This window comes from Bacillus rossius, chromosome 10 (assembly GCF_032445375.1).
Source record: "Bacillus rossius redtenbacheri isolate Brsri chromosome 10, Brsri_v3, whole genome shotgun sequence".
Classification (NCBI taxonomy): Eukaryota; Metazoa; Arthropoda; class Insecta; order Phasmatodea; family Bacillidae; genus Bacillus; species Bacillus rossius.
The window spans coordinates 46,864,708-46,889,512 of NC_086337.1; the positions used below are offsets into that span (position 1 = coordinate 46,864,708).

Genomic DNA, 24,805 nt, shown 5'->3' on the forward strand with positions numbered 1-24,805 from the left:
AACAGCATTACCAATATGGTCTTATTTTGAAAATGTATTCAAAGTATAGACATGATACTGTTACAGTCAAGTATATATTTTAAATATCAAAGCAATGATAAATTCAGTGAATATTTTCATCAATTTAATAATAAATACATTTCAGAGATCAATGTACACAGTTTTATGAGGTAAAAAATATTCAATTTATCCAAAGGCAACAAATTTATCGCATTAAAAATTTTTCAGCTGTTGTGGCAAAACTAGTTCACATTTAGGCAAAAATTTATCCTGCAGTGGCCCGCAAAACTGCTACATGGTGAAAATGATTAATACATATTATGTTCGTACAAAAAGATATGGAGTTTACATTTATCCCAAAAATAAATTTTTCCATTTAAAATTCACGAATTACAACTATTTTAAGTCATATGTTACTGCATAGTGAACACATTGACAGCAATGAAATATTATAATGTTGACAAAACACAGTAATAAATATTTAATGCTATGCTTGCTTCTCAAAGAGAAATGTTTTTAATTTCTTAGGGGACAACAAATGCCTTATTAAATGGGCTCTCATTACCACCGATCTTTCCAGTATTCATTGAAGCCCTGCTTTTGCAGCTGAAATCTTTAATGGCTTCTTTTTTTAACCCAGAACAATCACTCGCAACACATAAGGTTCACCATAGTAGTTTCACATAACAGACTTGAAAGATATTTTTGAAAGATATTTTACATAAACTTTTTTTTTATAAAATGGCTGAAATAAAACATGATGTTGCATGGAACAGTTAAGAACACAGCAACTTTGAGGAGCAGGCAAAACAAAAATTGCACCACTATCCCAAAAATGAATTTATAAAAAAAAACACAAAACATAAAATGAACAATATAGTACAACTCACAACATTAGACCAATTTTGAGTAGTCATTAATCCTTTAGTAAAATAAAGTGATACAAATCTTTTAGTCAAAATGCTAAACATAAAAATAATAGGGATGGGGATGGGTCAATTCCACATTCCCTCGATTCCAGGTTTGTTTCAGATTCTAATTCCCAATTTTTACTTCCTTTATGAATGAAATTATGGAAATTCAAGCAGAAGGTTAGCCTAAAATATAACACTTAATAAGTCTAAATGTATGTACATTTTCTGAAAATTTACATTTGAAAAGCTTGCGAAAGTATTGCAAAATATATAATTAAAACTAATGAAAGTTCTTCATTTTGTGTTCTTGAAAAAATTCCTCTCTCCTGCCATCATCTTTAAGAGCGCTGATTGTTGTATTTCAATTGTTTTATGTCCGTGAATGTTTATATTGACATTAAAACACTAACTGATGAGATATTTTCTGTTTATCGTGATTAAAATCCACAATAGAATTAATAATAATGCAAGCTATCTTGGTAACAGCAAATGAAACATCAAAACACGTAGTGCATTTTGTACAAAAATTTGTTTACACATAGGAACCAACATAATCCAATTTTTAACTAACTTCTTTTAAGTGAAATATATTTACGTAAAAGTAACAAAATTAGCTTTAGGATATGGAAAAAAAATAATTTAGGCATAACACGGTTGGCCAGCCTGCATTACATTATTTACTTCAACATGGTGTCATGATTGCTCGATGTTGGAAGTGAAAGATATTATTTAATTACATTAATGTTGTATTTATGAAATAAAGCTGTTACATTGGAATGAGTTTACAATGTTTCCCCCGCAAGTACAGAAATCTAACTTTGGTTAGTGGTGTTACGGATAAAAATAGGTGATTGCAGTTACAATCTAAACTTAAAATAATTGACCGCATTTTTACTTTGTCAGCTTACTGGTCGGAAAATACACAATTGTGGCAAGAATCAATTTATGATAATCTGTTTCACATCCAAATTATCAACAGTTCTTTAGACCACTCTAAATATGATACATTCTTTGTATAGTACAATTCCTCCTATTGCTTAGGAATTGACGGTTCCTATTCCAGATGGAATCGAAGAATAGACATGCCCATCCCTAGAAAATAATGTTACGAAATATCAGATGCCAACACAAGGTTTTTTTTTTAAATTTCTTAACCATAAAAATTTTATCCTCCTGTTATTTGTACCTGAAACTGACAAGTTGGATTTACATTATGTGTTTAAGAATTCCAGTGCACTTGACATGTTGAATATAGCATTTGTTATCCATCTCACAGTTATTCCTTCGCTACAATGTTAAAATATAATGTGTCAACAAGGGATACAACTGCTAGTCATTTAATATAAGCAAAATAAATAATAAATTCATAATCAAACAACAAACCTTTTTTTAAAAAAAAATCCTTCCCAATGACATACAACAAAATATAACTATACAAGACTGAAATGCTTAGGCATGGACAACAAGTATCAATTACTTAAAATATAATTATTTATAAAAACTTAACAATGGTATATTTTAATGCATATCCTGCCTAAAGTTCACAGTGAACTACAATACTTATGAATTTTCTTTATCACAGCACTTAGTTCGCTTTCAAAATAAATATGGTATGCAAGTTAGCTATATAATATATATTTATATTTTACACATATTTTGAGAAAATAGAGAGCAAAGTCTGTAGTTTCTTAAATTATACCTGGCCAACTTCTTAATCCGATACCTTTGTGAATTTGATGGTTTGTGTTAAATAAATACGTAATACTTTTTAAATAAAAAATTATTATTTCTAACAGCAAACACACAAAAAAACTATTGAAACTGATTTTGTTTAGAAGAATTGATTCAATGTTTTATTTTACATTGAAAGATTTGAAGAGTAATTTAGCTGTAAAAAGTAACAGAAAAAAAATAATAGCTCGGCTATATGTTTTGCACCTCCAACCCTTCTATTAGGCAACGAGATATTTCACAAAAAGGTACTAGTTATTTAATTCTAAGATCAACTTTTAATTTTTGAGCTTTGAAGATGGGCATGTTTAAAATCAACAGTATCTTACATTTGTCACATTTATTTATGAAATTTGTAAATGGGGAGCGGCTTACAATAATGACTTACTATAGGTACTTGTAGACAAATTCAATCAGAATAATTATAATTTAGAGCAGATAATTTAGTAACGGTAATTTGAGGACAAGGTACAAAAAAAATATGAACAAATAGTGAACTTCATTAGGATAAAATGCTGACAATTTTAGGTGTGCCGAAGTCCAAGCAAGGCTCCTGTTTATTTCACACAAAAAAAGGGCACTTAACACATCAAAAAACCTCTTCTTATTTAAGAACAAAGTAGCCAAATAATGCAATCTCAACAAGTACATCCTGCACACAAATCATGATCGGAAGACTGGGTAGTAAACTTCAAGGAACTACTGCATTAGTACCATCAATAACTTGAATTGAAGTTGTATTGTTCTACGTGTACGCAAAAAAAAAATCAGAATCAAGATAGGTCTTAGAATCAATGACATCTTATGAGTAATTACATTTCAACTAGTAAGACACGTGGTGCAAAATTTTAAAAACCACCTAAAAAAAAATCTTTATACAGTGATGCAAAATATGTTTTTAAGAATAAGTATGAACAAAAGCTGTCAAATAAATATGTATGTTTGCATGCATTATATCCAAAAACCTTTCGGAGAAGAAATCTTTTTGCTGCAAAACTTGTACAAATAAAGCAAATTACTAAATAAAATTAAACTCATCATTTGTTTCTTCATACAGCATGTTGATAACAACAATGATACAATAATTATTGAGCAGATATTTGGAAAAACTATATACACACTAGCAGCACCTTAAAAAAAAGTTAAGCCTCTTTACACCGTTAATGTATTTTGGTATGGTTCTTATTTTGATTTGAACATTATGCAAACTGCTTCTCAGGCATACATTAAATTCACTGTCTACGCAACAACTTAAAAGGTGCTAATTACCAATATAAAATAATACCAGCACCAAAATTCACAATTTAAAAATATTTTCAGTTATATGTTGGTTTACTGATAATGATCAAACTTCAGGCCAGTAACTACATACGTACAAGGGTACACAAGAGTCTCTTCACTACTGCAGTGTCATCTTAGATCAGCATTTCGACTTGAACGATGCAAATACGGCAGAGCTACAAAAGTATTTCACAAAAATTTTCAAATAAAACTACAAAATCACTCTTCAAAACAAAACAAAAAAAAAACATTGGTACTTGTTTCAAATCCAAACTTCTTTTTTTATATATATATATATTTATTCTGAACGCAAGTTAAAATAGGCACAAACACAACTACCTACACCAGATGAAAGTCAGGGAAAAAAAAAATTTATCCCATTAATTACAATAGTATATGATTCCAAACTTACCAGTCATCTGTGTAATTATGATTTTTTCAACCTTCATACAGAATTTCAACAACTTAGGTGGGATATTAACTCCAGGTACTGAAAAAAAAATATATATATATATTGTTATAAAAAATGTTTAACAACGATGACAGGTGGAGAAAAAAAGAAAAGAGTTTTTAAAACACTGCTCGAACCTACACAACCCGAAATGCCTCCCTCTTGTAATACAACATTACACAACCCGAAATGCCTCCCTCTTGTAATACAACATGGGCCCGCCTAAGAACACACACTTCAATCCTAGCCTCCAGCAGGCCACGCGAGGAGCAGGCTGCTCGCAGGTCAAGGAGCAAACGAGCCGTCGACCTCCGCCTCCACCGCCACCGGGATGGATGGCTCCGACTCTGCCCTCTTCTTGGCCGGCTCGTCGGCCGGCCGCGCCGCGCCGTCCCGCCGGAAGGCGTCTTCCGCGGCGATGTTTGGCACGCTCCGTGTCACGCAGTCCATCTCCGTCTCCGCCTCCGCCTCGTCGAGCAGGGCCTCGTTGAGGCACACGCTGTCCAGGCGCACCGAGCTGTTGGAGAAAATGGCGGCCGGGCCGAGGCCGCGGTCCGGCCGGGGCCCGGACACAGTCACCTCGGGGGGCGGTGTCCCCGGGGCGAGGGTGGCGCAGTCGACGGTCGCCGAGCGTACCAGCGGCGCCGGGGGGGTGCGGGGGCGCGGGCTGCCGATGGGGCTGGTGGCGCGGTGGACCCACGACGGAGGAGCAGGGGGGCCGCCGCCCCCGCCGGACCTCTCCTGGTGCTGGGAGACCAGGTCGCAGGCCCGGCCCAGCATCACGACGGTGACGAGCACGCGGGACGACGCCAGGCACAGGTAGGCGGCCACCAGCAGGACGGCGGCGGCCGGGCTGTCCACGCGGAGGGCGTGCGAGAGAACCCTGACCATCACCACGCCCAGCGGCAGCGGGATGAACCCCATCCGCCGGGCCACCAGGTCTGAGTGGTCCGAGAACGCCTGCGACGCCAGCAGAGAGAATTACAATCACCGAGATCCGACTTCGTTAAATTTAGGGCCGTGCAATTATTCGTGGCGTGTGTCGAAACATCTTGCGAGACCAGCTCCGGAGTTCGAATAAAAATTTGTCGCTCAGAACTGAACAGTAGGCGAAACCTAAATAAATCTGTGAATGTTTATGAAAATAATAGAAATTGACTTGACAACGTCTAATAAATCGATGAACGCTGGCTGCAACCACGAAAAAGTGTCCCGTTACGCACATTGTCTTGTTACGCGGTGTTCCGTTACGCTCATTGTACGCTTGCGCCGCATCTATCTCTCTTCCACTCGATTGGAACAACCATCGATTTGACTTTTTCGAGGCACATTAAACTTGAAACACTCCCATTCGTTTCCTACTTTTCCTATCATCGTCCTATCCTTAACAGAATAACACACATTGGAAGAAGTTAAATAAAAAAACATGTATAAAACTTATAGTTAAAATAATCTCTTCCTTAAAGTAATAAACATATTTGAATTAATGAGTGCAAATAAAACATAAAAGTAAATTTATCAATTAAATTGTAGATTTCATTTCACTCCTTCTTTGTATCCATACAAAATAATGATAATTCAATAAAAATGATTTAACTTTATTCATAAAAGTATGCAATCATTTCATGAATGTTTTGTTATGACAATGTCACGTTAAACTATCGTCCGTAAACCGACATTACAGACAACCAATTTTTTTTTCTTTAATTTTTGGTACTGTTATTTATTTATACCCTGCATTCATGTAGCTCTCCTTGTAGGTACTCACGCACTCTGCTATTTTGGTTTTTGCATTTTAAGACCTAAGGTACCGTTGCTTACTGAGAGTTGCGTTACGTTGGCATTTTTAATTAAATGGGCCACAAAGGGAATAAAATATTGGAAAAAAAAATTTTTTTTTAATTGTGAGCTGTGACTTCCTACTAAGCAAGGAAAGGGAAAAGGTGAGTAAATAATTTTTTTTTTTGGAACTTTAACTTGTATAATGAGGGATCATCTTACATTCAGGGTCAACTTAATTTCAGGTGAATACGGTATGATTCAATGTCTAATAAAACTAAAGAATATTAAAATATAAGTTTTTTATGATCAAGAAAGATTTTTTAACATGTTAATGTAATTCCTAAATTCTTGTTTCTACTAAAAGCATGTCTGCCATGAATTGCTAACCACATGACTTGCCACTAGTGCACCCTGGTTGAAGCGAGGTGAACTAGGCCTGAAAGATTCTGGTCTCTCTCACCAATACTGCTGCTGACTTGCGGGATGGGGTAATAGGAACAGACTTGGATTTTGAGATACTTCTGCATGATAAAAATAAAAATCATGCTATCTTTTTAAATGGGTTCAAGTAAATATGCAATGAAGGCAGCGATTAGATATCACAGAACAGGTATGGTTTTTAAATCCATTAATTTATTAGTTCATTGAATTGTGTTTAATGTTACAAAACATAATTTCTATTGCCATTGTGCACGCATCGTAACAAAAATCCACTTAGATGAGAAAAAAACCTTTATTTGAATCTATGACTAAGCAACTACAAATTATGCTGCAAATCATTGACATTGTCACTTCACAACCACTTTAACATAACATTATTATGAGTTCGTGGCTCAGAAATTTTGTTAGAACTTACTTAGGAATGTAATGTCCACACCTGTGAATTTATTTATCCTGTAATTTAATTTTAGGTTGTTAAATCCCACAATGTTATTCAAATGTTTATTTAACTATACTTACCAAATTATATTATAATCAACATACACCCTTATGGAAATAATGTATTATATTAGCGCCCTGTTTACCTCAAAAAATTGGGGTGTTACTTTGAGAGGCGGATGTATTGTACATTCCCTGAAAAGAATTTACCGTGTTTTATCGCAGAATCGTCGCACGCGCGTAATCGTTGCAACCATATTTTAGGCTGTCAAAATTGGGATAAAAAAAACTTCTCGCGTAAACGTCGCATGATGTTTTTGGTCCCACTAGTAGATGCCGAATGCTTTGTGTAGGTATCTTTTCCGTATAAAACAATGTATTTTAAAGTATAAATCTAATATTTATTCGGTCATTACCACTTACTTAATAAATTAACGGTAAAATATGACGCTGTTTGGCGTGTAAATTTTCTTATAAAGACGTTTTTAAAAGTTATTTCCTTTATCTAATCGTCTGCGTCGCCGCAGTGTAGGTGTAATCTAAAATTTAATTTCAGTCATTACCACTTATTTATTTAATAAACGGAAATACAAAGTTGTCTGACGTGTAAATTTTCTTTTAAAGACGTTTTTAAACGGTATTTCCTTTATCTGATTGTCTGCGTTACCACGGCGTACTGCTTATAAATATGTCGCCAGCACATCATTCATGTTTGGTTATGTTGCTTCCCTATAGAGCGCGCGCACGTAGTCGAATATTGATATCTCGCCGATTGGATGCAACGCGCGCTCTCTGTCTGGTGCCGAGTTAACTACATTTGATAGCCCGCATTCTTTCGTGGCAAGTGTGTACTACGACACGTTAGTTCACGTCAGATTCTAGAGGTTGCGTTCGCGTTAGTGTTTTTAATGTTGAAGAAAGGTTTTTGTTTAAGGAATTATTAATATAGATTGTTTGGCGTGCTCTTGTATACTCCGCTTTTTTTTTTTTTTTTTTTTTTTTTTTTTTAAAATAAACGTTCTTTCCATGAACGGGTATTGCTTTTATGAATAACTTTACCTAACAAAAAAATTTTTTCCGCACGATGGTCGCACCCCTACTTTTCAAACTTGATTTTAGAATAAAATCTGCGACGATTATGCGAGAAAACACGGTATATTTTTTAATTAATTTACACAAAACTTCTCAATTTTTCAGTTTTGTTTTGTTTAAGAATAGCAGTACTGTACTAACCCTCGAAAATAGTTATTTTTTTTTTTTTAGCGACAGCAATGAAGTTGCCAAACAGTCGACCGCTCCGAACACTCACGTTCTTCTGTCGAGTCTGCGCCACGTCGTAGGCCAGGCTGGTGGTGAAGTCCTTGTACACGACGACCGGCAGCTCGTTGAACCGCGTGATGAAGGCGTGCTTGATCCAGTCGACTAGCACTTCGGCCCCGAGCACCATGATGCAGTCAGGAACCAGGACCCAGAACCTCTCTGGGGGGCAACAGCCGGCACCACAAAACGAGATAAACGACCTGCGAACCCTCGAGACCGCGGAACAATCCAGCATACGGGCCATTAACATAAACCAAATGCGCATCAATCAAGACGTATACAGTAAACTCCCTATTATCCGCGCACGAAAAAATACAGCACACGTGTAAATCTGTATTTTATTACAAGTGGGCAAATTCGAACTCTACTGACGAGTGTATCGTGTGCGGTATACAGTAAAACGGCACTGGCCTTCTCGGAACTCACGCAGTAGGCTGGCGTGCGTTGCTATTTTTGTCTCTGTCACGCTTTGTTTCTAGTCGTACGGTTGCTTTGAAATTAACGTTTCCTTTTTCCCCCCCCCCCCCCATTTTCGGCTCTTTTGCGGATTATCCGCGATTTCCACTATCCGCGGTGGCGCTGCCACTTAATTTCGCGGATAACCAGGAGTGTACTGTACATTGGAAAAACTGTCTGAGGTTTTATCATTTCTACATAATAAATACTATTCCTCTTAGCAAATAATATATAAAAATATTTGAAGTATCACATTTCTATTTCATTTGCTTGAGTTGTGTCGAAACAAATACAATTCAAAAGGACAAAACCAACTGAGCCAATGCAAAACTAACACAGATGACAATCTAAACACCTAAATTCAGAGATGAAAGTTGTGGAGAGGTTACCAACCTTCTCGCCAAGAGTACTCCTTCATAGTTTGGAGGACGACGATGAAAAGCAACACGAAGAGATGGAAACGTTCCCTCACATCACTGCACGATACTTGGAACAGGTTGTTTTTATCAAATTTTTTGAAAACACTCCCTTTCAACTCCACAAACTAAAAAAAAAGAGAAAGAAAAAAAATTACAACAAATCATCAACAGAAAAAAGATATCAACAAACAGTATTTTAATTCACTATAGGTACTGTTGTATTCTTTGTATAAAGGGTTAAGAGTGTTAAGACCAGAATAAAAAGTTTTACATCTGAAGTCTAAACCTACACCCTCTAGTCATCAAGTCACATCAGTTCATTATTGAAAATAAATTAAAGCCGAAGAGACATTAACAGTGTCTTATTTTCCACAGAAGTTTTTCTTTGTGGTTAATTGTCATGGTTAATGTTTATTAAGATTCTGAAATTAAAGAAAAAAGGTGTTCAGCTAAACTTGTTCCAGAACCACATACTGGTATTCCAAGGAATGAAACAGTAATGAAACTACATATCAAAATACGATCAATGCCAAGTAAGAGATTTATAAATGCTCAGTGAAGTCACACATTTTAAAAACCATTCTATTTCAGTACAAGCACTGACTGGAATACTTAAAAGTATGCAGGATTTAAAGTAAATAAAGAGATGTAGAACTACTTTAAGACACTTATTTAAAGTAAAAGCTGGTGGCACTGAAATCAGTTAAGCTTAATTTTATATACTTTAAACAACTGGAACAAATTAGCAACATGAGTTCACATTATTTAGCAAATAGCATGTCCATATTTATAACTACCAACCATTAGATTAATTGTGAGTTAATTACATCACTAAAAAGACAAGTTCAAGTATTATGGTACTGTCCAAGTAATGATGACAAATATAAATTACTCTTTGACCCTTTATTTATAACCATACATGTTTAACTACTAAATGGTGAGATGTATTTAGGTGAAATTCTGCAAATGGAAAATTAACTTAGATGTGTATGTTATTCTGATGTCAAATTACAAATCCACTAAAAATTGTACCACCTAAGAAGTAAAAAAAACCCATATAAAAGTTCTTAACTAGAATTTAAGACAGCATCAAATGTAATAACTAGTAAGTCAATCTTAAACATAATAGAAATACAAATTCCAACATAAAAGAATCTATTGTTATAGCAAGATTCCACGGATAGTAAACTATCAGGTGTGAGTTACAAAAAAAATAGTTCTGGAGAACAAGCACTATTCAATTGTAAGTTTTCTGCTTGCAGTGGAGTCCCACTAATCTGAACAAATCGGGGCTGAGACCTGTTCAGATAACCCTATTTTCAGACTAGCCAAATAATTACCGTAATGCAACGCGTACTAAAACACATCTCCATAAGCATTTAGTTATCGTGTAACACAGCTTGTAACATTTTTACATGCACAAAATCACTAAATATGCTGATAATTAGGTCAAGACATCAATTTTTTTTTTTAAAAATACAAAAAACAAATATGTTTTTTTTAGCTCTATATAATGACTCTAAACTCATTTCGATAAGCCTGTTTTTCAGATTAGCCGGACTCCATTGTATTTGGGTTTTCGGCCATAGATTTATATATTCTGGCATTCTATAATTTCATTCAACACTGATTACCTGTAGATTACTGCACATTGTTTATAACATAAACATGTCTTTGGGAATTTACCAGGAAATGCCAAAGACAAGAGTTTGAACTGAACAACTCGGAAGACTGCTGAATAATGAGCTTCGATGCAGGTTTGCCCACAGTCATCTCATAACCAACAGAGAGCAGCAACACGATTCTAACCCAGAACCTGCGCAAGCCACTCACGTTGTTCGACATCATGATCGTGAGCAAAGCTTTGTTGTTGGAGTTGATGGCCACGTTCAGCGTGGTGGCCTGGAACAACACTAGGAGGCTGTGCAGAACTGAGACCGGGTCAAGGTTAAAATATGTAGTCCTCGCCACAGCAAAATCATCTATTTCAGAGCTGGCCAGCTTCACTCTTTCTGAGTGCCAGACACATTTTTTTAAAAACAATCCGAGGGCCAGACATATATTAATTAACACTGCATTTTTACATTATTTTTCTGTCTTATATGTTCCATACTAACGACAAATAAAATTAAGGCCCATGATAAAGTAACACATGTCTTCTAAAAATAGTATTTACAAAGAAATTATTATTATCGAACAAATACTATGTACGTTACACGAATAAAAATAATATTTCAGAGTTTATCTGTAAGAATACTCTAGCTTCTAATCACGGCCAACTGACAACTTTAGTCTACATATAAGACTTCTATCAAAGACTTCTACTACACACGACAGTAGATATACGTGATATTTCTTTGCTGTAAAATTCTTTTAGGTGAGTTGTGCGAAACGATGTCATGGGACAGATCTTGGCCCTCACTGAACAATGTTAGGCAGAAAACTGAAGTTTCAGCTATCTAGCATCTGCAGAAAAAAACAGTGACTGCCTCTAGTATTAATATTATTATTTTATAATTTTAAAAAAGTTACATAATTTTATTTTTTTTGCAAAAGACTTTTTACGCAACAGGAATCATAAAAAAAATGTTTAAACAAGTAACCAAAACTGATTTGAAAAATCCAAAAATCAGAGACAGCAGGGATGAATCCAAGTGTTTGTTTTATAACAACTACTTTAGTGGACATGATCATTGACGCATTGGGCTCATGTCAGAAGCAACGTGGATTCGACCCCAACACCGTGGCATGACTCAAATAAATGAGCACCGAATCAGCGCCCAAGTGATTCAAAGTGCACAGTAATCTTGGAGGTTGCATAGTCTTGAATATCTGTGCATAGCCATGCTACATAAAATCTTATGATGTTCTTTACATGAATGATGCAATGTAGGATTTTGATATAATACAATTTCTTTCACATATGCCATTGCAGTTTTGCACTTTTTGTCATGAGAAAAAAATTCATAAATGCCAAATAAAAAAAATAATATAAAAACCCACAGAAAACAACCCTAAATCAGTTGAGGATGGAAATAGATGCCAGTTCTCGAAACGTTTCCACTGTTTTGTCATAAAAAACCTACTGTATTCGTCGGTATTGTCATTGTGTTGTCCATAATTATCATCTTCATCGTTGTGTTGGTATATTTCCTGCATTATCCAGGTTTTGTCTATATGAATTCACTATTATTGTACCACCGAGAATTTAAGTGGCTTTTAATGAACACTTAAAAATTGCGTAGGTACTTCCCGAAATAAGTCAAAATAGTAACATACAGTAAACTCTCGATTATCCGTGTTAATTGGGACCTTCCGATGCCCGGATAATTGAATGCCCATAAAAAAAAACCGGATAATCAGTTTCACCACTTAAAAATGGTGTATTTACTGACAAAAGAGTGTCTCTTCAGTAGAATTCTATGAGTACAAGCAAAGGCTTTGTATACCATGTCCCAGCTTATTGGACCGTAAACAATACTGGCACTGTGTTGCCGCCATCCTTCTGTCCCCTTTATTGCTACGGGAGGGAGAGCGGCGGCAGTCCCAACTCAGCATCTCCCTCCACCCTTTTAACGACCTATTATCCGGGGTCACCACAAAATAAGTGTCTGAACCAAAGCACTATATTATACACCTTTTTTTCCCCCCCTTCCAGCTATTGCATTTTATTTTTCTACCTCGCACGGCAAGATATTGTTTCTTGTTAATTCCGCCTAATAAAATTAGGATGCATTTATTTTACAGTCATAACTACGAGTATGGGATACTACGACACCTTCGAAGTTACGAGAGTTTTGAAATGCACCGCCAGTTTGACTCAGTAAATAGTAATCCTAAACTAATCTGGTTATTACGAGTGCTTCCTTGTTGGCTCTTTCGTAAGAAATAGTGATTTAAATGGCATCTTAAAACAAGGGAAAATACCGTTAGTTGGAAGGAAAAAAAGGTTCACGCAGTAAACAAAGGCTGCAAAGCGAGAGAGGGCCGTGGCTATGCTGGCGCCGGGGCTGTCGAGAAAGAATGAAGGCTGTTGTTGGGTGGGGCTGTGGGCGGAGGAAGGGGTGTCTGGTAGCGAACAACATGCTCCCTTTTTTCTCTCTCTCTCTCTCTCTCTGCGGTTTCAAGAAGCCCTCCCCCTCCCATTGTGTTACTGGCTGCTTAGGCCTGTAGAGGGGATATTCCTAACCCCCCCCCCCCCCTAATGTGTGTATGTGACTACGTGTGTACGAGAGCCCTGTTCCTTTGTGCGTGTGTGAGACCTCGTTGCGTGCATGTGCGTGGAAAAAAAAAAACACTCTTCTTGTGTAGCTTTACAGGTTTTAATGATGCAATATTCCAATAGCGTCTGAGCTTTCTCACAAAATTTCCTTTGTCTAGTTGTGTGGAGGAACGAGGGATACCGCCGCTATGTTGACATGTGCCACACAAAGAATTCACTTTTATTAATATAATATCATTAAAGTTGTGAACATTACTGTGATAATGTAAAACACATTTGTCAGGAGTGTGGGAAGGTAAAAGAGGTAGAGGGACCTTTTTTTTTTAGCGTGGCGGGGCGCTGTGAAAAGAACGCTTGAAAAGAGATAGTAAAAGGGGGGGGGGGGGGGGGGGGGGGGGGAGTTGAGCCGGAAGCAGCAGTCAAGGCATTCCTTTTTGGTTTAAAGTGTGACAAATTGACGGGTGAAGATGGCGGGAGAAGGAGGGTCTGAAGGGTCAGGTAAATAGCTTTCTGACACAGCAAAAAAAAAAAAAAAAGTGCAGAGCAGTCGCGGCTTAGCTACACCCCGTCATTTTTTTTACAACTTCATAAAAAAAATCAAGCACGGATATCCCGAAAACCGGATAATCCAGGCCCGGATAAGAGAGAGTTTACTGTATCTTGACTCAATGTAAACTCTGGGTAAGATAAAATAAATTCTATATTATCTTCATACAAAATATATTGTGCAGTGGTATAAAAAAAAGTGAATATGAAAAACAACTTAGAATTGGAAATATTATATAAATGAAATTACACTAAGTGTTTACAAATTCCTGATGAACCAATACCAGAACATTTCCAAGAAATATTATTTAAAATTATCACATGATAGTTTTTTTAAATATGCTAAATTAATATGCAAAAATAAACAATATACAAAATATAAATATAATCAACAGGAACATGCCACATGATTGAAGACGACAGTCACCAACTCTGTATATTTACTGTAGGACTGTAGACTGAAGTCAGGAGTAAAAAAAAAAAAATCGAGTTAGGAAAAGAGTATTGGAAATCGAAGTGTTGCGTCTTCCAGCAGCATTTCTGTTTATTTTGTGATGGTTTTCTTCATCCCCAGATACGGATCCACCAGAGCCAAAGGATACAGACGTAGATGATGGCGAATATGAGGTGGGGGATGACTCCCAGGTGGTCCCGCTTCCTGCCCCGGGGCTCAGCTGCCGTCCAGAACAGCGCGTCAATCGTGTCCTGCCCGAACGCGGAGAACAGCCGGTCCCCCACCTGGCGGACATCACAAACAACCTCCACTCGCTCGCCTTTTATCACACAGCACAATAAGGATCACCTTAGGCCAATTATAGTCTACCACTATCATTATTATCGAAAGTCACTCCTTCAGTCCCGGAACATCTATTATCATGTGTCTGAAGGCTCTGTCCCAAACACCATTTTAATTTGTTTTTTCATCATTACTCCTTTTTAAAGGGGTATTTTTAAATTTTTAACATAATACACGCCAGGGCCCGTGCAAGGTAAATTGGCGCCCTAGGTGAAAAATCTTAATGCCCCCCCCCCCCCCCCCCCAACACGCCACCCGGACACCCCAAAAAGTTTTCCATGCCTCAAAATACATCACGTAAGCCTAAGATTTTGTAAACAATCAAATGTAAACAGGCTTGTGTTTTTTTCTTTACTTTTTTACTTATTACAAATCATAAACAGGTCACCGTGGACTTTAAATAATTACTTATATCAATATAAATATTCCAAACTGTTACAAAAATCCATTTTCATCTAGTTTCAATAATCGTTAAACATATTATATGAGCTGTTATGTGTCGTGCTGCGCCGCCCCCAGCTACTTGGCGCCCAAGGCGGTTGCCTAGTTTGCCTATATGGACGCGCCGGCCCTGATACATGCATTTGTTTTTCTGCCCCAAATAACAAAGATTTTGACACCCTTTCTACACCAACTCTAAGTGAATATCGGTTGAAATTATTTGTGCCAGAACAAAAAAAAAATGCAAGGGAGGTATCAAGTAAATATTAATAATGACTAAAAAATAAACATGGCACGTGAAACCGAGCCCTAACAGTTAACTTCAAAAATTTTTTCCACAGTCGAATATTTTGTTCAGTACCTATCCCTCCTACTCAAGGCATGTTATACATAGGGCCCAAATGGTTAATAATTTAATTGTTTAAACATTACAAACACTGGAACTTTTTTTTTATACTTCAATCCTGTATTTTAGAAGACAAGTGTAATACTACAGCTTCGCCAAGAACAATATTAGCATTTTTGATTCAGCTTTGCTATTATTTTAAATAATTTGATTTGATATTCGCTTCGCTTTAAAGAAACAAGTATTCGCACAGGGCTAGTTTCAAATGCATACAATTATGAATGAAAATCACCAGGTAATGCAGCGGTTGTTGGAAGAAGACTTTGGAAGTGAAATGACTAACTCCTGTCCTGGGAAGAATCGAAACCTGGGACCTTGAGCCTATTACAGTTCGTTATATACAAAAATAAAAAGATGTTCTTCCTTTTTTCATTTGAGAGTTTTATTGTCCGAAAGACGAAACAAACACATCTAATCACTTTCAATGTTTTACTCACTCATTCAACACATATATCCGCCTGTCAAAAAATGCTCGCAGCTCGGGTGATGAAAATTAACAAAAACAAACGTAGCTGAAGTCCTTCAGTAAACTCTTAATGTAAGTACATAAAAACAGTGCGACCTCAAACAGGGCCGCACCCAGCGAAACCGAATTTCGCCACGAGCCAAAAAGCCGACGTCGGTAGCTGCAATTTCTAATTAGATGTCCGAATGAAATAAAAAAATTAGGCTAACTTAAAACTCGGCATGGCTCTGACCACCAACGTTAAATTTTCTCTCCTGCAATTACTACATAAATGACGAGCAGCCACCGAACGCGCCCTCCTGGTGCAGCGATCGACGGACGACTGGTGAAGTCATGCCACCTTCTTCATCACGCAGGGAGGAGAAGTCACATAACCTCACCGACCAATCACACGCACGCTTCATTCACACTACACATCACAAGCCGATAAGAACACACAACATACATTGAAAACAGTTTTCTATCCATAGAGCCAGGGACTTTACATTCTCTCTCTCTCTCTCTCCCACATCGTGAGACAGCAGTTATCACTTAGTTCCCACAACCAGTGGGGAATCACAGCTTTTGTCTCTCTCTTACTGGGGAATCACTGTTTCTTTCTCACTTGCACTTACAGGTCTCTTATGCCTCTCTCTTTTTACACATCACCCCAGACAAAGTCCCTTGTTCTAGAATCATTATGTAACATCTGCAATCTAATAAAAACATAATATATAATTATAATAAAATATTCAAATTTAAATAATTAATAGAAAAAACTCATTACACATAATATTAAGTAAATCTAAATAGCAAAATAAAGTTAAAAGGATGACAGAAGAAACATGAATATTAAATACTTATAAATTCATAATAAAAATATACTGGCAACCTAACCCATTCTTAGTAACACTTTTATTAGTAGAAAAGGCTTGTATACTGCAATGCTACGAGCCGCCGGTCAGGGATTCACGACCACCGCTGGTCAAAACTGTCGGACACACCCTCAGAGAGACGGGGTTTCGAAAACAAACGGAGTTCGGGCCCTCGCTTCTGACCTCGAGCATGTTGTAGAAGATGTACAGCTTGATGACGGACTGGCTCTTGATCAAGTGGTACAGCATTGAAGTGTCCACGTAGGACATGATCATGCTGCACGATATGAGGATGCACGCCTTCAGGAGGTCGCATATTTCCGCCGGCTTCAGAACGCTCTTCTGTCTCGACTTCTGCAAACTTATCAAACACCATTGTACTAGAAATACTACCAGTATTTATCCAGTCATTAAAATCTGCCTCCAAACCCTTCACTGGTCACGCTTTAAGCATTCCCTCTTAATAAAAAATAATGTTTCGTTTTTGAAGACGAGTGGGAGCAGCCTTGATCTCTCATCTAGCTGACGAATGGTACACTGTTAGGAAAATACTTATATATTTAAAAACAGTTTTTGTTGTTTTTAAACTCACATTTTCATGAAAGAGTAATCCAAAATAATTTTAGGGCATATACTATACAGAATAAATAAGAAATTAGTCAATTAGTATTCTTTTATTTACTCAGATGTGTTTTTTTATAATGAAAGAAGCCAATGCGAGAAAAATTCTCATGCGCAACCAATGAAGTTTTAACCAGCAAAAAATATATATATATATTATATCAGTAACACAGTTAAAACTGTAATAAAAATAAATAAAAAAACTCAAATTTATTTTGAAGTAGATCTCAAAACGAATTTTTATCTTCATCGGAAAAGAATTGTACCGGTACTGCAACATTACAAACATAATAATTATATTTTGCGTTTGCTAAAACACAGATGCTGAATGAAATGAAATAACGTCGCACTGTATAGCAAAAATATATCATTCGGAACCAACATATAATTGCTACATTACAAAGCATATGCACAGTAACCAAATAGATTTCATATTTGACCCAGTTAAGATACATTTTCTACATATGAAACCAACAAAAATTATGGTAAAATAGGTAATACAATATCTGTGTCTCAAATAAATAATTTTAAAAAAATAATAATAAGTCAGGTATTTGCAATGAATTCCAAGGCAGAAATCACAGAAAGCATTTAATTAATAATTTCCAATATTTTCCACCAAATGAAGGTCCCTTAATTTATCAAGTGCATGCCAACATTCTCTACTGCATAGTGGTACAAAAACTGACAGAGCAAGACAAAATACGAATAAAAATTGTAATTTTACCCTAAATATGCAAGTTTTCTCCAGCATTTAAGTACAAGTGTAACAACATTAACGTTAAATAGAATTTACTGTAAATATTTGTTTTTCAAAATTGTTCAGGCGGTTTTTGAGATCACTTCCTACGTTGAAACAATTTCCCACTCTTGTCATAATAATGCAATTAAAGATAAGTATTAACAAAAAAACTCGAAAACTGGTGAAATTGTATTAACTAATAAAACAGTAGTATTAATACTTCAAGTCTACCAATGTTTTATTTTACCCAGGTTAACTTGTCTTTAGTCCAGAATGTATGAATTCTGTTCAATTTTAAACATGCATAAATTTAAAACAGATAAAAATTTATATTTTTTTTTTAAACCTGAAAGAACTTAATGTAAACTTGATATATTTTATGATGTATGTATATATTATTATGGTTTGCAAATGTATATTTCAGTTTATCGAAGTCTCACTGATTTGAATATGCTTTAGGATATGTAAACAATAAATATTACAATGATTCATGTGCAAATGGCTTGTTTCATAGCCTTATGGTACCAACCATAATCAAAGGCTCAATGGAAAATAAATAAATAAAATGTAGCCTAATAATCTCTGGTTAAAATTAGCTGTCTACAGAATAAAAGGAAAAAAAATTGGTTTAGTAGCTTCTGAAAAAAAAATCTCATATACAGTAAGAGCTCTTTTAATTAGCATGTTTCATGACCACGGCAGAGCCGGATTAGCGATTTTGCAAGATAATATTGAAGGTCAATATAGTTCAAACGGGAATTACCAATATTTAAAACAAGCTGTAATAAGAGCTTTAGGACCGGAAAAAATAATAACGAGTGTTTCTGTTTGGAAAGTCTGTAAACAAACACTCAAATCCACACAAAAAATCTGAACGTTAGTGCTTCGATTGGTGTATGATTACAGAGTTCTAAATGTACCAACTGAATTTTAGTAGCCTACAAAATAAAATTTTGCAACTTAAGTTTTTTTTTTTAAAACCAAACATTAATTATTATTACACTAGCGTTCAACTATCTGCCCATAGTCACGTATGGGGCAGAGACTTGGTCTGTAGATAGGACATAGGAGAGATGCTGGGAAGACCAGAGCAATAGGAATTAAGTTTATGAGGAGCATGTTGGTAGTTACGAGGGGAGACAGGATCAGGAATGAAATGGTGCAAGCAAGATACTGGATGTGAGAAGAGGAAAGGACTTGAGGAAGATGCTTCAGAAATTGGGTAAGTAGAAGGGAGACTCCTTGCCACCGGGCGGAAGCCAAATAATTGATCTTTTATAAAAGAGCAGGAGTAGGGGACTTGAATGAGATCATTGAAAAAGCAAATTAAATGATATGAGACAGCCACGTCCAGTGGGAAAAGAGAGGCTGCCTAGGAAAATGATGGAGTTGAATTTCACAGGAAGAAGACCCAAAGGTAGACCAAGGAGGAGATGGGAAGAGAAGATAGTAAACAGAGTGCAGGAGGCATGTGAATACTGGAACATAGTGGAGGAGGAATAGTGCAGTGAAAGAGGAAGATGGAGTCATTTTACTTTTCTGACCCGGCCACAGGCTGGAATCAGTTGATGATGATTATGGAGTTCAACAATAATGCAAAGTGACAACAGTAGTGACAGACGTCATAACTTCTTACCCAAAACAATCCATGATGGGGCGACAAATTAAAGCCCAGAAGGCCAAAATGAATCTCATTGGTAGAAATGTGTACACAAAGAGGAAGGCATCGGCACACTGAAAAATTAACAAACACATTTTTAAACACACAAACCCCGTCAATGGAAGTTAAAAATGCACTTAAGTATAGCTTTTCAAATACAGTTTATGTTGATATAAAAATTATTAATTTAATTTTGTTCAATATTCTGTTTGCATGGAAACAAATAAATCTTTTTAACTGGATGATGTACAAAACAGTTTTCAGGTTTACCTTAATTTTCTGTAATTTCAATAATAATGAATTCATAATAAATCATATGATGAACGAAAATTGAAAGCTATGGAACAGTCATACTTCCTATGAGACTAAGGTATTACGTTTGAGCACATAATGTAATGATTAAATTTTTTTTAGCTGCAGTAGTTTTAGAAACAACCAGGTAACATACACAGCAGGAAAACAAATTTTTATCCATAATACAACATGCCCACTTGTTTTCAGCTATATTTTCTACCCATGAACTGTTCTAATAAAATTAAAAAAATGCCAGTACAAATTCCATCTGCTAATGTATTATATGTGCTGGCCTAGGCTAGGTAGTTAGGCCGTTACGAGTATCGAAAATTTCAAACGTCATATCAAATATTTTAAGATTCGTATTGGATTCAATTTCAAATACTTACACTTTGAAATAATGAATATTAAATTGATTTTCTAAGTACAGTGAAATTGTTCAACATCAAATTAAGGCAAGGATAAATTTTGTAAAGTTTAAATGTGTACATACACAGTTAAAATTTATATTAATGGACCTGAATTCATTAGCAAAACTTGATTTAAACATGTGCACAGTCAACAGTAGAATGGCGGAAGTTCAGACAGGACAACCAACTGCAACATGGATTTTATTTTTCAATAATTAAAAACAAGGATACACTAAGGAGCAGTTGCGGATCCAAGGGGGGGCACCAGGGGCAAGTGCCACCCCCCCACCCCCGAAAAACCAGTTGTCTGCTACATTAATATTGCCGACAAAAATGATTGTTTCTGAAACCAATAAAATATTTTAATATAATTAATGAATTTCTTGTAGAATCATAAAATCTGGTGGTTGGATGTTATGTGTAGTGTGAGTAGATTAAATACAAATTTGGTAATTTTAAGACATTTTTTTTCTCTGGCTACTCTGAAATCCTAGTGTGCCCCCTCCGAGGTGAACCTCTGGATCCGCCACTGCTAAGGAGTTTGCAACAACTGTTTACACAACCAATGAAAAGCCAAAGTACAAACAAAGCGGTGCATCATTATGTTGCCATAATTTGTACCCTCTTGCGCAATCAAAAATTAAGGAGTTTATAAGTACCCATTTTCTTCATCACTTTTGCCACTGTCAAAGAGATAGAAATATATTTGTAATATCACAAAAATACCTCAATAAAATAACAATTTTGAATAGTTAATGCACAAAAAAATTATTGAAGTGAAACTTCTAATGCGACTTCCAACAAGGTTGCGTTAAACGTTTAACGCTACCATGGAGGGGGTACGAAAGCTCTGTTGTGTTAAACGTTCAACGCTCCTGGGGAAGGGGGAATAGAAAGAGACAAGAGCGAGAGTGAATGCGTGGCACTCGAACGCATGCGCGTAGTAGGTAGGTATACCTGTTGCAGGCCAGCGCGGGCGTTAGCAACGAGTAGCGTCCGATATTCCGAGCACACGCGCGCGGTGTTCTTGCTATGCAGCGAAGTAAACAGTGCGAGCGTCGTGAAATCAGCTGGAATACCTACTTGTTGTTCTATTTTAATTTATAATATTCATTATTTCATTTACTTGTTTTTTTAGTTTGATTTCATACAATATGATTTCACTAAAAATCAAATTTCTACCCCCTTCCTATTTTAATATTCACATTACGAAGTTTCACTTCTTCCGCGTGGAGGGACTCCACGCACTATTATTTCATGGGTTGGTCAACTCTCGCCCGGTCCGCACGCCGGCATCACCTGGAAGAAGCCGTAGACCATGAACTTCTCCACCTCCGCGGGTATCTTCATGAACGTGTACATCTTCTCCCTGCGCGCTGAGTACTGCTCTTCGTCATGCTCAAGCATGTAGCCCCGCGTTAGCTCGACGTTCAGGAACCTCAGCAGGGACGGCGTCCCTGCGACACACACGGAAGGTTACGTTTCACGTCGCCAGTCACCATGGGCGTTGCAAGGATATATATTTTTTTTTTTGGGGGGGGGGGGGGGGGGGGACGACGACTTCAATTGATTTAGTTGTTGAATGAATATCCATCCCCTGGGGAAAAAAAAGCGGGTGGTGTGGGGGTCCTTCCCCCAGGGAAATTTTGGGGTTTGAAGGTGCAAAAAGGTGGTTTTTAGGCATATTTCTTTCCTAAATATTCCAATCAGAGCACTTGCTCGGCCCGCAGCAGACGGCAGTAATGTGAACCCACGCTGTCAAATGGAAGGCCACGCACTTGATCGGATCGGCTAGACTCGTCTCGGCTTTCTGCTACAGTCGCGCTTCTGTATCGGACCTGATTTTGATTTTACACGAAGATAGAATTAAAAAGTGCTCACATTACCACGATTGGACTAAATGCATCATGCGCAACATATGGGTTATATCACAGAAATCATATTTTTAATATAAATACGAAACTAAATATATTATTGGAGGGGACGAAATTGAAGACTTATTATTGGGGGGGACGTGTCCCTCCCGGTTGTGACGCCCATGCCAGTCACTAGAGAACATCGGCAACAGAGAAAAAATTAATTTCAAATACGTACTTTGGAGTAACATCTCTTCGGCATAGGAGTCATAAAAAAATGCAACAAAATATTTAAAAGAATAATTTTCTAGAAAAAAAATAAAAAAGCAAATTCTAAAAAAAGTTTTTTTGAGAACCTGTCATTACAGCTTCGATGATTCTGTAAAGCGATATTGCCATATTTAAATAGAGCAAATTGTAAGAGTCGTGACTTTCAAAAATCATGTTTTTGAGCACTATGAACCTTTTTTTCTATTTAGTGTGGAAACATATTTTGAAAATTCATACAGGATTCTGAGAAATTACCATTCATAGGTTTAATTAGGTAGCCTGTTCAGTGATGCCATGTTGTGCTTTAATAGCGTAGCAGAGTCTGTTTCTAACAAAAGATATTCCTGATTGTTGTCGCTGCCCTACTGTTTTCTTGATACTGGCTGCAAGTTGATCCTGTGACTCTTCAGAGATACTTAGGAATATAATGTAGCTGAAATTTTTTTTCAAAAATAAAGAGATTTTTAATGTCAGTAGGTTACGCCTAGAGCTAAGACTGTTTTCCATTCCAAGTGAATATTGTTCAATATTCTTTTTAATTAGGGTGGAAAACAGGTAACTGTTCCGTATCACGTATCCAATTATATCCTGACAATATGATCCTGTAAATACTGATCCTGTAGTACATGATGCTTGCTGTTTCAATTTAGTACGTCAATAATCTTGCACATTAAAACTTGTCATACAACAATGAATAATGATCATAAGTTGAATACAAAATATATTTCCATTTTTTTCAACTTAAGATCATAATTTATTGTTATAGCACAAGTTTTGGTTATGTGCAGGATCTTTTGGTGTACTAAATTAAACAGCATGCATCATGTACCACAGGATCAAGGAATAAACTTGGATATGTGATACAGAACTTTTACCAGAAAACAGTCTTGGCCCTGCCTGTTATATATTGACAATAAAAATCCCTGTTTTTTTTAATAGCCTCGACTAAGCTAAATTACTAAGGATCTCTGGAGAACCATATATCAAGTTACAGCTAGTATCAAGGAAACAGAAGGGTGAAAATAACTAGATCAGGGATAGCTCTCATTGATAACAGTCTCAGGTATGCTATTAAAACACAACATGGCAGCAGCTATCACTGAACAGTAGTTTCTTACAATCCAGTTAGCATTTTTAAACACTGTTTACAGGGTAAATAAAAGAAAGTATGTAGTGTTCGAAAACAACACTTTAGTCAAGTTTTTTTTTTACGAAAAAGCAGACTTATAATTTACCATAAGTTGGCAGTTACAACAATTGGTTATGTTACATTAGCTACATTTGAAATACTATTAAATCATCTGAATAGTTGTTAGTTTGGGTTCAATTAATTAATAATACTGTAATAAGATGTGAATACTTGGTAATATTAGGTTAAATACATTACGCTTTACTTTAAATTAGTGTACAGAGTTGGTTAGGTTATGTTCACAACAGTGAAAATGCTCGATGAGATTTTACAGGGCAAGTAGCCTAGCTAACGCTTAAAAATACCTATTTCAAAATTATTTATTCCCACGAAAGCTCACGATCTAAGAAAATACATATTTTTAAATGTTACATAGGTACCTTTTTTCTCTTCCTGTTTTTCATAATCCAAAACAAAATTTTCATTCTGAAGCGCCTTCGAATCTGCGTGCAAAAATAAATCTTCTACTCTGTTTTCATTGTCAAAAAGAACTTTCGCTGCTGATCTAAACCTTATTTTTCTTTCTGGAACAGGGCTCCGCGTAAATAATTCTTTTCCCGACATTACAATGACATCATCACCAATTTATTCTCATCGTATCGGGCACATCACAAAACAGAAAACACTGGCACCAAAACAAAACGTTACTGTATGCGAAACCATGCCTTAAAATTATCATAACAAACATAAGATAAATAAATTCCCTTATAAAGCAATTCGCTTTCCAAACACTAACAACAAAGAAAATTCGTTACTTTTATGAAAAACAAATTGAACAAGATTAAAATTTTATTCCACT

At 36.2% G+C, this 24,805-nt stretch overlaps 1 protein-coding gene across 1 annotated transcript; it reads right to left on the bottom strand.

Annotated features, from left to right (window-relative positions):
• Positions 1-64: 64 nt before the first annotated feature.
• LOC134536087 (protein TAPT1 homolog) lies at positions 65-24,722 on the bottom strand. The gene is made up of 9 exons (XM_063375621.1): positions 24,387-24,722; positions 21,991-22,148; positions 19,964-20,061; positions 17,148-17,325; positions 14,604-14,739; positions 11,067-11,164; positions 9,208-9,358; positions 8,348-8,517; positions 65-5,337 (listed from the first exon to the last, which is right to left on the bottom strand). The coding sequence occupies exons 1-9, from the start codon at positions 24,568-24,570 to the stop codon at positions 4,663-4,665; spliced, it is 1,848 nt and encodes a 615-aa protein (XP_063231691.1). The 5' UTR covers positions 24,571-24,722; the 3' UTR covers positions 65-4,662.
• Between the last annotated feature and the right edge of the window lie 83 nt (positions 24,723-24,805).

Bases quoted from the DNA above. Each gene is read 5' to 3' on its own strand.
- LOC134536087 (XM_063375621.1), bottom strand. From the start codon at position 24,570: ATGTCGGGAAAAGAATTATTTACGCGGAGCCCTGTTCCAGAAAGAAAA. The intron at 17,326-19,963 runs GTAAGAAGTTAT...GTGTTTGATAAG, and splicing joins CCCATCATGGATTGTTTTGG to TTTGCAGAAGTCGAGACAGA. The intron at 14,740-17,147 runs GTCAGAAGCGAG...GATGTCCGCCAG, and splicing joins TCTTCTACAACATGCTCGAG to GTGGGGGACCGGCTGTTCTC.